General features: G+C 45.8%; 1 protein-coding gene across 1 annotated transcript in view; it reads right to left on the reverse strand.

The window, feature by feature from the left end:
- LOC309564354 (uncharacterized protein) overlaps nucleotides 1–16,659 on the reverse strand; it is a 149,123-nt gene that overhangs the window by 115,327 nt on the left and 17,137 nt on the right. Inside the window, exons 4-7 of the mRNA XM_082268982.1 lie at nucleotides 10,130–10,234; nucleotides 8,711–8,793; nucleotides 8,295–8,406; nucleotides 3,403–4,570 (exon numbers count right to left, since the gene is read on the reverse strand). Of these exons, the coding sequence (XP_082125108.1) occupies nucleotides 3,403–4,570; nucleotides 8,295–8,406; nucleotides 8,711–8,793; nucleotides 10,130–10,234 (1,468 nt within the window). The remainder of the gene's footprint in view (nucleotides 1–3,402; nucleotides 4,571–8,294; nucleotides 8,407–8,710; nucleotides 8,794–10,129; nucleotides 10,235–16,659) is intronic.

Here is a 16,659-nt window from a genome sequence, read left to right on the forward strand (position 1 = left end):
GGGAGTAAGCATCACATTTGCTATTAGGTGGAGGAACAGTGCCCTATCCTTGGTAATATTGGGAGGAATAGTTCCCCACTGTTGGTGTCAGTGGAAGAAATGGTGCCCCATTGTTGGTGTCAATGGGAGAAATGGTGCCCTTATGTTGTCAGTGGGAGAAATAGTGCCCTATTGTTGGTGTCAATGGGAGAAATGGTGCCCTATTGTTGGTGTCAGTGGAAGAAATGGTGCCCCATTGTTGGTGTCAATGGGAGAAACGGTGCCCTTATCTTGTCAGTGGAAGAAATGGTGCCCCATTGTTGGTGTCAATGGGAGAAATGGTGCCCTTATGTTGTCAGTGGAAGAAATTGTGCCCCATTGTTGGTGTCAATGGGAGAAATGGTGCCCTATTGTTGTTGTCAGTGGGAGAAATGGTGCCCCATTGTTGGTGTCATTTGGCAGAATAGTGTCTCATGTCAGTGAGAGGAATAGTGCCGCAAGGGCCGGATAAAGGCAAGCAAAGTTTGGAGACCACTGATTTAGACTCCAAAATGTGGTTGCAAATATGGTGTACATCCAAATCCTGCACCCAAAACATAAACACCTGAGAAACAAATACTTTGTATTACCTTATTCTACATACCCACTAGGTTGGCACATAGAATACCACAATGTTCCTCTAATTCAGTGGTCTCCAAACTGCGGCCCTTTGCTTGCTTTTATCCGGCAAATATTCTATTCTTTGTCACCAACAATGGGGCATAATTCCCCCACTGACACCAACGATGGGGCACGGTTTCTCCCAATGACACCAACGATGGGCCACAATTCCTCTCACTGACACCAAAGATTGGGCATTTCTTACTCCCACTGATGCCAGGACATGTTCTACTTCCAGTGGCCAGGGTCAGGCCCCCCCTAAAATCTGAAGGACAGTAAACTGGCTTTTTGTTTAGAAAATTTGGAGACCCCTGCTCTAATTGCCTCCAAGACTGTCCAGTGCAAGGCACCTGTTTTCACATCTTGTGGTCCTGCCCCATCACCTAAGCCCTATGGAGATAGGTCTACATCAGGGGTAGGCAACCAGAGGTAGAGGTCTACCTGAACAACCTGAAAAAAGATGACAGATTACCGGGGTTTGGTGCCCTTTTTTTTAAGAAGTTAACTAGCTATTTAAATTGTAAGGAACATTTTAATAAACTGTAAAAATATAAATTTAGCCATAAAAGAGGACAGTGTCAGTCTGTAGACCAGTGGCCAGTGTCAGTAGGGTAGTGGATGGTGTGTGGACAGTGTCAGTAGGGCAGTGGATGGTGTCAGTATGGCAGTGGACTTTTTTATTTTTGTTATTTTATTTTTTTACAATTTTATTTATTTTTTACAATTTTTTTTAGCAGCCCTATTGGAGGGCTTTGTAGAAATATCAGGGGTCTAAAAAGAACCCTGATGTCTCACTTTTGAAACAAAGAAAGGAGATTGAGGACATAGTCCTCAACCTCTATCTCTGCAGCCTCAACTGCACAGAATGAATGGGCAGGAATAGCTCTGTACATAGCTTCCCGTTCATTCACAAACTGCAGCATAGTAAACATGTTTACTATGCTTCGGTTAGGAACACAGTAAGCAATCGGTATGATCATTCACTGTGTTAATTCAGAAAAGGAAGGGGCTGGTGAAAGACATATCTACCAGCCCCTTACCCCGCTCTCTATCCTGAAAGGCCCCCGCAGCAGCTGGCGGGAGAGGAGTGGACCAGGGGTGCACATCGGGTGTCCAGGGCACCAAAAGGAAGGGGAACCTGGACAGAAGGGGACTGGAACTGATCTCCTGTATTTTCCCTCTGTAGCTGCAGCATGCTGGCGGGAGGGAGAGGAGGAGAATCAGGTTTTCAGCAGCTGCATAAATAAAATACAGGGATCGGTTCCAGTAAATGCCACTGCTGTCCAGGTTCGGGGGTTAGGCAAAGAAGGGACATCTCACCTCAGTGTTGACAAACCAAGAGTCTGTTGGCACCCATAGTGGATAGGTGGTATTGTACGGGAAGTAGAACAGAGTATAAAGTGGTGGTTACCAACCCGCTGTTTACGATCTACCTGTCAATCACCTCACCTTCCCATCATTCTCTGTGGGACTTATGGACTGACTTTTGGGTGGACCTTTGGCTTTCTATTAGCACAGATGCATGATTCTTCTTTTTCCATTCATTATTGAAATCCTGCATTCATTTATTTATGTGGCGCTGTACCCCCTATTGTTATATCCTATTTATGGTCTGATCCTACCTTTGTACTGGCTGCCTTTTCAGTATTTATAGTGTGACCAAGCACGGCTAATTTTGGTTTTATTGCTCTACCTGTGTGTGCCAGATGTAATTACTGTTTGGCTCTCAGCTACGGGGCACTAGGATTTTGGAATATGTAGTTTCATCATAGGAAGTGTCAGCTCTTAGACTACAGACAGAAGTCATGCTACGGGGCACTAGGATTGTGGGATATTTCGTTTCATCATAGGGAGTGTCAGCTCTTAGACTACAGACAGAGGTCATGCTACGGGGCACTAGGATTGTGGGATATGTAGTTTCATCATAGGAAGTGTCAGCTCTTAGACTACAGACAGAGGTCATGCATTGCCTGTGCTGTCCCATTCGGCATTCCTCATGTTTGAACACAATCAGAAACTTCTGACAATGGAATACGAATATTTACTCTAATATATTCTGTGTGTACTGGACAACAAATGACACCATCAAACTACACGATCAATGCACATCTTATGCACCTGAAATACACAACCTTTAATGACCTCCAAAATGGATTTTACGGTAATCCTATTAGTGTCCACTCAGCATTGCCAGAGCTTATGTGCCATAGCTCTGATGAAGAGGGTCTGCCCTTGAAACACGTCAGACAGGATGCATGCTGTAGAAACCGATTACGTGTTGTCAAGCAGGATTGGCAATGAAGGATTTCCCGCTTATAGACATTTGAACGGATATCATTCTGGATGATTTTAATGTGACAAACTATGTAGAATCAAGATCACGTGTGAGTGCAAGACTTTGTCATTTAATACTGTTTTTTTGAGGTTATATCAGAATGCTGATGCACTTTCCATTTGTGTTTTATCCAAAATGAAAGTATAACTTTAGCCAAAGAAATTTCTAGATTTGGGTCAAGTGGGGGAAAATTAGCTCCCCTGTAGGTTTTTATTGCTGTCTGTGGACATATAAGTTAGTTTGCCCTTGGGTCCATCTTTACTGGAAGAAAAAGTTGGAAAATAAATGATGCCGTTGTCACTGGAACAGGAGTAGAGAGTTTTCTTTTAGCTTTTAATCTCATTTGTATTTGTAAAAGAACAAAAGAGTCAACACGCACATACAGCCATTCGGCAGCCCTGTCCTGATACACGAGAACCCTATGTCACCTGTGGGAAACCAGGTGTGAGATGAGGTAGTCCCTCCTTGGAAACCGTTTCCCGCACTCCGAGCACGAATAGGGTCGTTCCCCTGTGTGAGTCCTCTGATGCAATATTAGGGTTCCTCGTTGGGTAAAACACTTTCCGCACTCTTCACAGGAAAACGGCTTCTCTCCTGTGTGAACAATCTCATGCGTAATAAGGGAAGATTTCCTGGAGAAGCTCTCTCCACACTCAGAGCACGAATATGGCTTTACCCCCAAGTGAGTCCTCTGGTGAGCAAAAAGATTTCCAGTCTGGGCAAAACATTTGCCACACTCGGAACATGAAAATGGCTTTTCAGAGGTGTGGGTTCGCTCATGGATGGCAAGGTATGACCTTTCAGTGAAACACTTCCCGCACCTCGAACATGGATATGGCTTCTCTCCGGTGTGAACTTTTTTATGTCGGTTAAGAGCTGAAATTCGGGGAAAAGACTTTCCGCATTCAGAACATGCATGTGGCTTCTCTCCCGTGTGACTTCTCAGGTGTCTGATCAGCTGGGCTTTCCAAGCAAAACTTTTATCACAGTCAGGACACGAATATGGCTTCTCCACCGTGTGAGTCTTTTGATGAGAGATGAGGGTTCCCCGTTCGGTAAAGCATTCGCCGCAGTCGGAGCAGGAAAACGGATTCTCAGTTGGGTGGGTCGTTGTCTGGTGCCTGATCAGCTGAATCTTCCAAGAAAAGCATTCACTGCATTCAGAACATGAGTAAGGCTTCTCCCCTGAATGCGTCCGCTGATGGGCCATGAGGTTTCCTTTCTTGTTAAAAGATTTCCCGCAGTCTGAACATGAATAAGTCCTAGCTTCTGCGTGAGATTTTTTGTGTGTGGTAAGTTCTGCTCTCTCGGAAAAAGATGCACCACATTCAGAACACGGGAACATTCTGCCCCCCCTGCGAGCTGTAGGATGGGTAACTGGGTGTGACGGAACAGGAAGAGTCCCTCTACGTTTAGAGGGAATAGATGGTAAATGTGCATTGTTGTGTGCTGGATGGAGATCTGGGGTAATAGGGTTTTCTCCTGAAGAATCAGAGGTGATGTCCTCATCTTCAATTTCATCATCATCATCATCATCATCATCTTCAGGGGAGAAAGACGGATGTTTTTCCATGTTGTACCTTCTGTATTGTCCATCTACAGGAAATAAAGGTATGAATGGGAATAAGAATTCAGGCCTAATAAAATTAAAGGATATAGTTTAAATAAAATGCATAGTGGTTTTGTATTTTCGTATTTTTTGCAGATTTTCATGTTTTCTTTATTGATTGTGATAAAGACTAAAATAAATGTTATATATTATATATATATATATATATATATATATACATACACACACACACACACAGTATATATATTATTTTTATTTCTTGTGATTAAATATTGCACATTAAAATTCTGCATTATCCTTCTAAACAAACAGGCTCCTTTTCATTTGTATCTATTGTATTTACCCCTTTGTTAAAGAAAGCCCTTTAGGCAAATGCTTATCAGTGAGTCCTTCCCTATCAGGTGGTTGAGTTGTGGGTTTCAATGAAAGCAAGCCGTTATTACTGTTGTTATTGGCTAAACCGTAGTGTTCTGGGGATCATTTTTCCATATATAAATATAACACACGAAAAAAAAATTCCCAGCCAACCCAGACTATTGGGAACTAGTCCAAAGGGTAGCCACGGCACTCTATGTTTGATGTAAATGCCCTGGTGCTCACCAACAAAGAAATCCATACAAATCCAAAAACAAGTTTTTACTGTCAACTTTTCGATGAAGCTCAGTTTCATTTTCATAATCCGAGACTTGAGAAAGATGGACTGAGCTTCATTGAAATGTCCACAGTAAAAACAGTGCTGTATTGATCTACAATACACGATCTGCAAGACCCGTGAGTGCCTCTATACCAGTTGTAGATTTATATCTAAATATAATGGTGGCCACACATAATATTGACACTTTGGGCCCAATTTGGACATTTTAACTTAGGGGTGTACTCACTTTTCTTGCCAGCGGTTTAGACATTAATGGCTGTTTGTTGTTATTTTGAGGGGACAGCAAATTTACACTGTTATACAAGCTGTACACTCACTACTTTACATTGTAGCCAAGTGTCATTTCTTCAGTGTTGTCACATGAAAAGATAGAATAAAATATTTACAAAAATATGAGGGGTGTACTTACTTTTGTGAGATACTGTATATACACATAAGCACGCATTTGGAGTGTTAAAGTACTAAAAGCTACTAACCTGGTAGGTGGATCTCCTCTACCTTTTAGGAACAATGTTTTTTACTATGATTTCTATCAGTCTGAATATTTTCTACAACAGTTGGTCTCACGTTTAGCAATTTACAGAGCTTTACTTTACCAGCAACAACTGCCATGATCCTTGCACTCTAAGGCCAGCCATAGACGGTTCGAATCTCGGCCAGTTAAGCAAGAACCGGCTGAGATTTGAACCATGTATGGGCAGGTGGAATTTACCAAGTTGATCGATCGATCCACTTGGGTACAATCAGCCTGCCAGATTTTACATACAATTATCACTAGTGGCTTGTATAACCGCTAGCAATAATCACTGTCTTCTGGCTTCCCCCCCTCCCCGCTGGTAAAATACAATGGCTCGGAGGGAGGGATTCTCCTGTCATTACTAGTCCATAAATAGTGAACATAAGAGCCCATTCAGACTAGCGCGACACGACTTTGGGGGGCGACCTGTGAAGTTGCGTGCACCGCGACTTCTGCGCGACTTGCAGAGACTTCACATAATGGAAGTCTATGCAAGTCGCTACGAGGTCACCCCAAAGTAGTACAGGACCCTTTTTCTAAGTCGGAGCGACTTGTGTCGCTCCTATTAGAACGGGTCCTGTACTACTCGATGGACCGCGGCCGAGAGCGACTTGTCAGGCTGACAAGTCGCCTGACAAGTCGCGCTAGTCTGAATGGGCTCTTAATCAGCGCAACCAAATATTTATTCCAGTGATTAAAAAACTCCAATCAATATTGATGTGTGTACTATAACAAATGTGTAAAAGCGGCTGATATCACCAAGTATATTTTCAATGCATACACTAAACAAATATAAAAACAAAAAAAGTGCTGCGCCACTTGTATTAAATCTATATCTAAAGTGCAACAAGTGATAATAATGATATCTAAAATGGTGATATCAAATAATCCAAAACCAATGTGAAACAGTACATTGAAAACAGCAAATAGTCCCAATAAAGTGAAAGAAGAAAATGTGCAAAAAATGCAAATCCAGGGCAATCCAAAAAAGTGCCCGGGCTGTAACAATCAATCCAGTGTCTGTGCTCGCCTTTCACCAAAAAATGGATGGCTGCTCACCTCAAGTTCTGACCCTTGTTTTACCAATGGGTCAGAACTAGCAGTTCCCTTACATGGGATAGATTCCAACGGGCAATCAGCAATAAACACACCAGATGATGACGTTCTCACAATCACGGCATAATCAAGATCCATCCCAGGGGAAATATGAGAAGAGAGGACAATATCTAATGCTCTCTGTGTATATATATATATATATTTCTTGGCAACAATAGAAGGAAATTAACTCACATATACTAGCACAAATGATCTGTGCAGTGCGATAACCAACAGCAGAATGGCATACAATAGCAGGCTCCGCCCCCTATACGCGTTGCGTCATCCGTTGACTTTGTCAGTAGGGGTGGGATCACTCTCTGTGTTAATGAGGGAATCAAGCAAATTTCTTTCCGGTAACTCATGGTTGCAGGAAAGAAAATCTGCCCAGTATATGGCCTGCCTAAGCTTCACAGCTTGGTTAAGCCAGCCACAGACGGTTCAAATTTCAGCCTGTTCAGCAGGAACTGGCCAAGACTTGAACCATGTATGGGCAGCCTGAACGTACCTAAGTTGATCAATTTATCAACTTGGGTACAACTTGCTTATCGGATTTTACATGCGATAATTGCTAGCGGCTAGCAATAATCACTGTGTTTTCCCGGCAGGGACAGCTTCCCCCGCCCCATGTATGGGCAGCCTGAACTTACCTAAGTTGATCAATTTATCAACTTGGGTACAACTTGCTTATCGGATTTTACATGCGATAATTGCTAGCAGCTGTTATAGCGGCTAGCAATAATCACTGTGTTCTCCCGGTAGGGACGGCTTCCCCCGCCCCATGTATGGGCAGCCTGAACGTACATAAGTTGATCAATTTATCATCTTGGGTACAACTTGCCTATCGGATTTTACATGCGATAATTGCTAGCGGCTGTTATAGCAGTTAGCAATAATCACTGTGTTCTCCCGGCAGGGACGGCTTCCCCCGCCCCATGTATGGGCAGCCTGAACGTACATAAGTTGATCAATTTATCATCTTGGGTACAACTTGCCTATCGGATTTTACATGCGATAATTGCTAGCGGCTGTTATAGCAGCTAGCAATAATCACTGTGTTCTCCCGGCAGGGACGGCTTCCCCCGCCCCATGTATGGGCAGCCTGAACGTACCTAAGTTTATCAATTTATCAACTTGGGTACAACTTGCCTATCAGATTTTACATGCGATAATTGTTAGCGGCTGTTATAGCAGCTAGCAATAATCACTGTGTTCTCCCGGCAGGGACGGCTTCCCCCGCCCCACCACTGGGAGAACACAATGGCTCCACGGGAGCTGACTGGCTGTGTTGATTGGGGGAATCAAGCGATTTTCTTTCTTGGTGGTTGCAGGAAAGAAAATCACTCCATCTATTGGTCTGCCATACTGGACTAAACCTTCCAACAACTTGGATTTTTTACTTCACACTTGTCAGAGACAACGTGCTTCTCTTCATGACACGTAACACATAGGAGTTCGTTGGTCTTTTATGTTCATAGCTCACCTGTGCCGATCTCGGGAGGATCTCCAACGTCATTATCTGGTCCATCACTCTGTACAGATGTCTCCTCTGCAATCTCTTTAACCTTGATTTTAAAATGAATCAGATTTTCATCCTGAAAAACACAAAGCAATACAAATAATACATACAGTATATTATCTAAATGTGTTGAGTTGCGTAATACTGATTAAATATGCACATACACCAGCTGTAAGGGAAAGAATTTGGCATTAAGATCTCAGCTCTCTGAGATCTTGGTACAGGACAGGAGGCAATATTTCACCTCCCAGCCGCCTGTCCACTGCGGATTGCTTTTTTGGAGGAGCACCAAGGGTGCTGCATTTTAGAAGGAGCCTTAGTGCCTGATTGATCAACTTCTAAACTACTGCATTATGTTGAGGACCATTGCATCCAGTCACCTCATTATCTTCTGAGATGTCATCTTCCTCCATAGAATGTTCGGAATAAGCAGGACTAGGAGTACTTCTGCTACTGCATCCATCTGTAGGAAACACACAAACCAAGAGACAATGGGGGAGATTTACTAAAACTGGTGCAGCTGTGCATAGTAACCAATCAGCTTCTAACTTCAGCTTGTTCAACTAGGCTAAGACAATAGACTAGGCAATAGCATGCAATGTCAAGCAGCAGCTGCCAAAGCTAGCAGAATATTAGCATGCATAAAGAAAGGGATGTATTCCAGAGATAAGTCTATAATCCTTCCACTTTATAAAACTCTGGTCCGACCGCATCTGGAGTATTCTGTCCAGTTCTGGTCGCCATTCCTCAGGAGGGATGTGTTGGAGCTGGAGAGAGTCCAGAGAAGGGCAACTAAACTAATTAGGGGATTGGAGGACCTTAACTATGAAGAGCGTCTGCAATCGTTTGATTTATTCTCCCTGGAGAAGAGAAGCCTGAGGGGGGACATGATAGCAATTTTTAAATATCTCAATGGGGATCTCAGCTTAGAAAAAAAGCTGTTTAGTCGAAGGGATTGCATGAGGACTCGAGGGCATACAATGCGATTAGAGGAGAAGCGTTTTAACCTCAGGCAACGTGGGGGGTTCTTTACTGTTAGGGCTACAAGATTGTGGAATTCTCTACCACAAGAGGTGGTTTCTGCGGGAAGTATGGTGGCTTTCAAAAGACTCTTAGACGTACATCTCAAGGATCAGAACATTCAGGGCTATGTGAGATGATTACGGCCACACACACCTACACAGGTTGAACTGGATGGACTATTGTCTTTATTCAACCTCACCTACTATGTAACTATGTAATAAGGCCGGGTTCGCACTGGTACAACACGACTGTTGATACTACTTTGGCCTGCGACATTGGTCCTACTTCCGTCCTACTTCCATCCAACTTGAATGAACAGGATATGATTTTGCTCCGACTTTGAGAGTCTGACTTGTCCTTTGACCAATCAAAACAATTCCAGTGTGACATAATTTCCTTTTCCTTCTGCTGTAATCACAAGTCAGATGATGAGGACGAGGATCCAACTTTGAACCAACTTCAATGATGTTGAATGGGCTGAAATGGACCAAAGTAGTGCAGGAACCTTTTCTAAAGTTGGACTGACTTGTGTCGGGCCAGTTAAGATGGCTCTCATAGGGAACCAATTATTTATACACGTCATGCGACATGTACTTCCAAAGTCGGAGCGTATGTCTCACCAGAGTGAACTGGGCCTAAAACCTGGAAGCTGATTGTTTTCTATGCTGAGCTGCACCAGATTCTGTGTGCACCAGATTTAGTAAATCTCCCCAATGTAATTGAATCAAGGATGATCCTTAAATCTTTTCCAAACATAATGGTAATTACTTACTTACCTGTGCCGACCTCAATAAGAGTTTCCTCCTCTTTAATGCTCACATGTCCCTCTTCTTTTTTGTTAGCTTTGACATTTTTTGCAGTCTCTCTGGTGTCTCCGGCATCTGCGAAAAAAAAGATGACAGTGAAGCCCCCTGTACTGAGATGTATGAGAGACCCCAGAGAGTGTGTGTGGGGGGAAACTGGTCACATCTCTTGGCTGGAAACACACAATGACATGATGTGAGGAGGAGAGCCAGAATCCAATATAGCTGGGGTCTTTTTAGGGGGGCTGAACTGAGGCCAGTGGGGGTAGAAAATGCTCCCACATCAGTAAGAGAAGTAAACAATCCCCCAAGCTTGGTGGTCAGTGAGAGTAAAAGAATTGCATAGTACCTGTGGTCAGTTGGAAGGGAAATAGTGCCCCATCACTGGTGTCAGTGGGAGGAATAGTGCCCCATCATTGCTGTCAGTGGGAGGAGTCGTTTCCCATCATTCAGCTTCGGGTGTGGCTGCTGCAAGGTTCTCTGGCTGTGTGTCTGGAGCTGCTCCAGGTGATCTGTTTGAGAGGGGAGTGAGGTGAAATCCCTCCCAGCCCTGCTGGCTCCTTCCTGGGGAGGCCATGCAGGCCAGCGGGGCCTCTCCTGCTGGAGGCTCTCAGCCATCCCCTGGTCGGATGGATGGCACCCCTGCTCCTGGACAAGCCGTGGTTGGTGATCTCTCTGCACCTGGTGAGGATGAAGATGCTGGATCCATTCGGGAGCGAGTGGTGGCCGGGATCAAAGTCCTCAATAAGGAAAGAGACAAGCTCTACAAGCTTAGAGCGGATTTAAAGCGCCTGAGAAAGCAGCGTGAAGGCTTGTTCAGCAAGAACCGCGGATCCATGGATTCAGAGGTCCAATTAGCTAAGGTCCGTGTGGAACATCAGGAAACCATCGTGGCCATGATGGAAGGCAGGGATGGTCCCTTCAGGGAGAAGTTTAGCAACGACCGAAGGTTTGCAAAGATGGAGGTGGAGGAGGAGACCCCATGTTCTGACCCCCTTCCCCCTCAAGGTGAGGTAAGCAGCCCATTGCCATCTCAGGGCTCAGGAGGCATGCTAAAGGTAATCCAGGTAATGGAGTCTCCAGTACAGGGAGATAAGCTGGTGTTTGGTGGTGTGGAGGACTTGCCGGATCATGTACCTGATAAGATAAAAGCTATCAAGTCTCAGGTAATAGACAAAACTGTTTTTGTGCCTTTCAGCACCTTGCCTAATAATGAGGGTTTTCCCAGTGACACCCAGGATGATACCCCTGTGCTCAGCAATGCTTTGCCTGCTGAGAAAATGTTACGTTTAAAAAATGACATTTCTGCTCAGGAACTACAAAACCCAGAAGAGCAGATTAACCCTGCTTCTGCTGAGCCCAAAACTGTCTAAGTAATAACTAACCAGGACTCTACAGCGCAGCAGCAGGAAGCATTTGGTACTGCATTAGAAACAGTAACTACACCTAATAACATTGCAGGTGTGGTGGGACCCACCATTGTATGTTTAACTGATAATGCTGCTGATTTAGGCCAAGCTGAAAATAATAGAAATGTACCTGATAATGTGACATCAGTGTGGGGTCTTGGCCCTAATAAGCCTACATTTGCACAGGTGGTAAGCTGTGCTCCTGGCAATATCATCAAGCCAGGAATACAATCTAGGAGGAGCTCCGCTTCCAATCGGGGTTTTCCCTTGCAGGCTGCCACTATGAGCACCATTGGATCTGGTCTTGGGTCTATGGCTCCTGCTGGGGGTCCAAGGCGGAACGTAGTCCTCCTTAAATGGGAAGGTGGTGCAGTCCCTGTAGCACGGCGTATGGTTGTGGACCTGATCTTGGATATGGGTTTTGGGGCTAATGACCTATATGCCCTGATACATGTGGCTGGAAGCCGGGAGTACACGGTTAGTTTCACCAGACCAGAGGGTCTTGACCTGTTCTGGGAACGATATATGGCTCGGTGCAGGTCAAGACCCGAATGGGAAGGTCTGGTGCCAGTGGCAGTTTCCCAAAGGTCAACAGTAAAGAAAATCACTATTATCCTCACAAATGAGAGTGTTCCTGCTCGGGACTTAGAGGTCTGGTTGAGAAATTATGGGGATGTTTTGACCAGGCCAGATAAAATTTATGATGAGCGTGGCATCTGGACCGGGGGTTGGTCGGTAACGGTCAGGTTGGCTAGGGATGGGAATGTTGTCCGTCACCTGCCCTCCTCTGCCTTTATAGGGAGGGATAGGATGACCATTTTTTATCCCGGTCAGCCAAAACTGTGTCACCGCTGTGGAGAAAAGGGGCATTTTAGCTCCTCTTGTTCAGCTCTGATCTGTTCAGTGTGTCGGGGGCAGGGTCATGTGGCCAAGGACTGCACCCAGGCGATAAGGTGCAACCTGTGCCTGCGCCTTGGCCACCCCTACAGCCGATGTCCTGAAGCCTTGCATAATATGGATAGAGAGGTGATAGATGACCTCTTAAGGCTGGACAGGATGGAGGATGAGGCCCCTGGTGTACCACCCTCCTCTGCGGTGACGGACCCCCCTGGTCTTGTTCAGGATCCCTCCCCAGTCCCTGTGCCCACCCCTCCTGTATCTGTAAGTATTCCTTCTGTGTCTGTCCCTGTGTCCCCCCAGCCTACTGTCCCTGCTCCTTTTGTGTCAGAACCTTCCAAGTCTGTGCCCCCCAAGTCAGTTATTCCCGATAAATCTTCCCTTCCTAAGTGTGACCTTAAAGAAGCCCCCCACCCACCAGGAGTGGTAGAGGGTACCAAAAAGGGTGCTGCTGCGGCTTCCTCTGTAAAGAAGTCTTCTGTGAATACTTCAAAGAAGAAGAAGAAAACAAGAGATGAAAGCATCTCTGAATCTGACCTGCAGTACCTGGAGGAGAGAAGGAAGGTTGTGAGGCGGAAAAGACAGACGGTGAGGACGGAACAGGGACAGGATGCCCCAGTGTCTGTCCCCAACCGTTCTAGGGCTTCTGCTTGGGATATCTCCTCATCTGGGGATTCTTCTGAGCAGAATTCAGAAATTGAAATGGAGTTGGAGGAGGCTTCAAGAAAGAGAGAGGCTTCTGGTGATGAGCAGCAGAGGGGAGCTAAGAAGCAATCCACTCAATAACCCAAATGGCGGTTCCCCCTCCGTTAAAAGTGGTGACAATAAATGTCGCCAGTATTAAGTCAGTAAGAGCTCGTTCTATGGCCTTCTTTTTGTTCAGCCAATTAGATGCTGAAATTTTATTTTTGCAGGAGACTAGGCTCACCTCCTTGGCAGATATTCATATGGCCAAGAGAGAGTGGAGGTATGGTCCATCTTACTGGTCTCTTGCGGCCGAGCCTTACGGCGGGGTGGCGGTGTTGTTTAAAACCGGCATGGTAACTGTCCGGCGGGTTATTGAGGTGGAGATTGGGAGATGTATGGTCTTAGACGTTCTTGTGGGAGGGCAGGACCTGCGCCTAATTAATATTTATGGGCCGCACACAAAGTGGGACAGGAAATGCCTTTTTACAAGGATCAAGCCATTTCTTTTTACATCCCGGCAAGTGGTTTTTGGAGGTGACTTTAATACTGTGACTAGGCCCAAGGACAGGAAGGACTTCAATGACCGACTGGGATATGATAGCGTTTTTTTAAATAGTATGGTTAGGGATGCTGGTCTTGTGGATGTGCACATTAAGCACCTTCCGGATGACACAGGGTTCACATTTCATCGAGGTAATAGTCAGAGTAGAATAGATAGGTTTTTTTTGAAGGAGGCCTCTGCTTTCTCACCCCCAGTGGTGCAGGCAGTGGAGTTCTCTGATCACTGTATGCTATCTGTGGTCTTGAATGCTTCAGACTTCCCTCAGAGGGGCAAAGGCATCTGGAGATTAAATTCGACTCTCCTTGAGGAAGAACATGTTAGACAATCCTTTGAGGAATTCTTTCAGGCACAGGTGACCATCCTGGACTTTTGTAGCAGCAAGGCTGAGTGGTGGGAGCTGACCAAAAAGAGGATTGCTGGATTCTTCAGGGGCCTAGCCAATAAAAAACAGTTTAATAGATACATGACCTACCAACGTTTGCGGAGGAAGCTGGATATTCTTGTCTCGAGAGGAGGAGATCCTGGGGCAATCTCTGAAGTGAAAATCCTCCTCAGGAAGTGTCAATATGACCGGCATACCTCTTTGGTTCTGGAGCGGGACTATGGGAAATACCACTCGCCTGACCCTTACCAGAACTGCAAACAGGGTGTAGCTGTTAAGATGGTCGTTGGCCTTAAGGATAGTACAGGTTCCTTGACAAAGTCCAGGTCAGGGATCCTGGAGGTCGTGAGGTCTTTTTATGCTGAACTTCTTGGGAGGAAAGAGCTTGACCGAGACAAGATGGAAAGCTTTTTGGACTCTACTCCAGGTCTAAATGGTGGAGATGTCCCTTTGATGAATTTGACAGAAGAGATCACAGTTGAAGAGGTGACGAGGGCAATTGAACAGCTTGCCATCAAAAAGTCACCTGGACCGGATGGTCTGACGGCTGAGTTTTACAAAGCCTTTAACTCTATTCTGGCCCCACATTTGGTAGAGGTTTTTAACAGTTGTCTTGCGGAGGGGGTGCTTCCCCCTTCCATGAGACACTCAGCTGTGATTCTTCTTTCAAAAGGTAAAGATCCTTCGATGATTGAGAATTGGCGCCCCATCAGCCTTCTCAATGTCGATAGAAAGGTGCTGGCGAAGATACTTTTCTGGCGCCTATCGGCAGTAGCAGAGTCTTTGCTTTCTCGCCATCAGCACTGTTCGATCCAGGGTAGGAGCACCTTCACAGCGGTTTTAGCTGTCCGGGAGGCCTTGGAGCAGTGCAGGGCTGCAGGCTGGGGAAAGTATCTACTGGCATTGGATCAGGCAAAGGCTTTCGATCGTGTCAACCATGAGTACCTGTGGTTGCTCTTTAGTAAGTACGGTCTGCCGGGTGGTTTTGTCGATTGGTTAAAAGTTTTGTATAAGGGGGCAGAAAGCTTCCCTCTTGTTAATGGTTGGGTTGGACAGTCCTTTGAGGTTGGTTCTGGGGTGCGCCAGGGTTGTCCGCTGAGTCCCCTGCTCTATGTGTTTGCAATCGACCCCTTCATCAGGAGGCTAGAGAGCAGCATGTTGTGTGGAGTACCAGTGGGAATCCCGGGTGAGCCGCCTTTGAGGGTTGTTGCCTATGCGGATGATGTGTCAGTGATTGTCACTGGAACAGATGAAGCGGAGGAGGTGGTCTCTCTGACATCACGGTACTCTGAAGCATCAGGCTCCAAGATCAATCAGGAAAAGAGTGAAGTTTTTTGGATGGGAAAGGAAGGTGAGGGGTTTGATCTCCCGGACACCTTTCCAGTGCCCCAGGAAAAAATTAAGATATTAGGCATTGAATTTGGACCTGGCGATTATGGCCTCAAAAACTGGGAAGGCAGGCTGGAAGTTGCCAATACTAAGGTGGTCAGCTGGAAGAGATGGAAGTTATCTCTGAGGGAAAGGGTCGATCTGATTAAGACTTACCTGATACCGATCTTCTTGTATGTCAGCCCTGTCTGCATCTTGCCAGTGTCTCTCTATGCTAGGATCTATAGTGTGTTCTCCCAGATGCTGTGGGGGAACAGACTGAACCCCATCAAGAGGAATGTCACCTATCTATCCAGGAGGGAGGGTGGCTTAGGTATGGTCAACCCCGTTCTTTTCTTTTCACTGCTATTTATCAAGTTTAACATTGGTAGTATGCTTGCAGTGGAACCTCCTGGATGGGCAGGCATGTTTAGATCTTGGTTTAGGCCTTTTCTGCGACTTTGGGAAGAAGGTGGCCAAGTGAAGAATCTCAGGGGTCATCGTGGTCAGCTCCCAGCCTATGTCGCTCCGTGTCTGAAGTTGCTGCGGCAGTGGCGACTGTCGGCTGAAGATCTCAGATCCGCTCCGAGGAAAGTCCTTATGAGCCGAGTCTTGAGTGAAGTCTTTCATGACCCACTGGCCTTAAGGGATTGCCCAGGCCCAATTTTGAGGGAAGGGTTAAGATTGATTAATTTGGCTAGAGTCCCCCTTAAATTCAGGGATCTGGCCTGGTTGTGCTTCCACGGGAGGCTCTATGTTCGGGGCAATTTGAAATTCCGCAGTGGGATGGATCGTGGTTGTCCTCGGGAGGAATGTGCAGGTGAGGAGGAGACTATGGACCATTTTCTGCTTCGTTGCCCTTTTAACATAGAGGTATACAAACAGGTTGGGCGGGCCCTCGGTGTTCCTTTCCTCTCCAGGCTGGGTTATGCTGAGTGGGTGTACGGAGCATTCAATACTGGTGGGGGCTTTTGTTTGGATACACTTTTTTTAGTTAGTTTAGTAGTCCGTTATTACACATGGAACGCACGGTGTCAGGTCACCCTTCGGCGTAAAATCCTTCCTGTTCAGGTGGTGGTGTGTGACATTCTGCATGAGGTGGGGAAGATTCGGACGCTTGAGAGAGACAAGTGGGGTCACAGGGCTTGGCTGAAGGCGTGGAGGGGTTTCAAGCCTCCCTGACTGCCAGGAGTCTCTT

This window comes from Pelophylax lessonae (assembly GCF_965119305.1).
Source record: "Pelophylax lessonae genome assembly, chromosome: 9".
In the NCBI taxonomy this organism is placed as follows: Eukaryota; Metazoa; Chordata; class Amphibia; order Anura; family Ranidae; genus Pelophylax; species Pelophylax lessonae.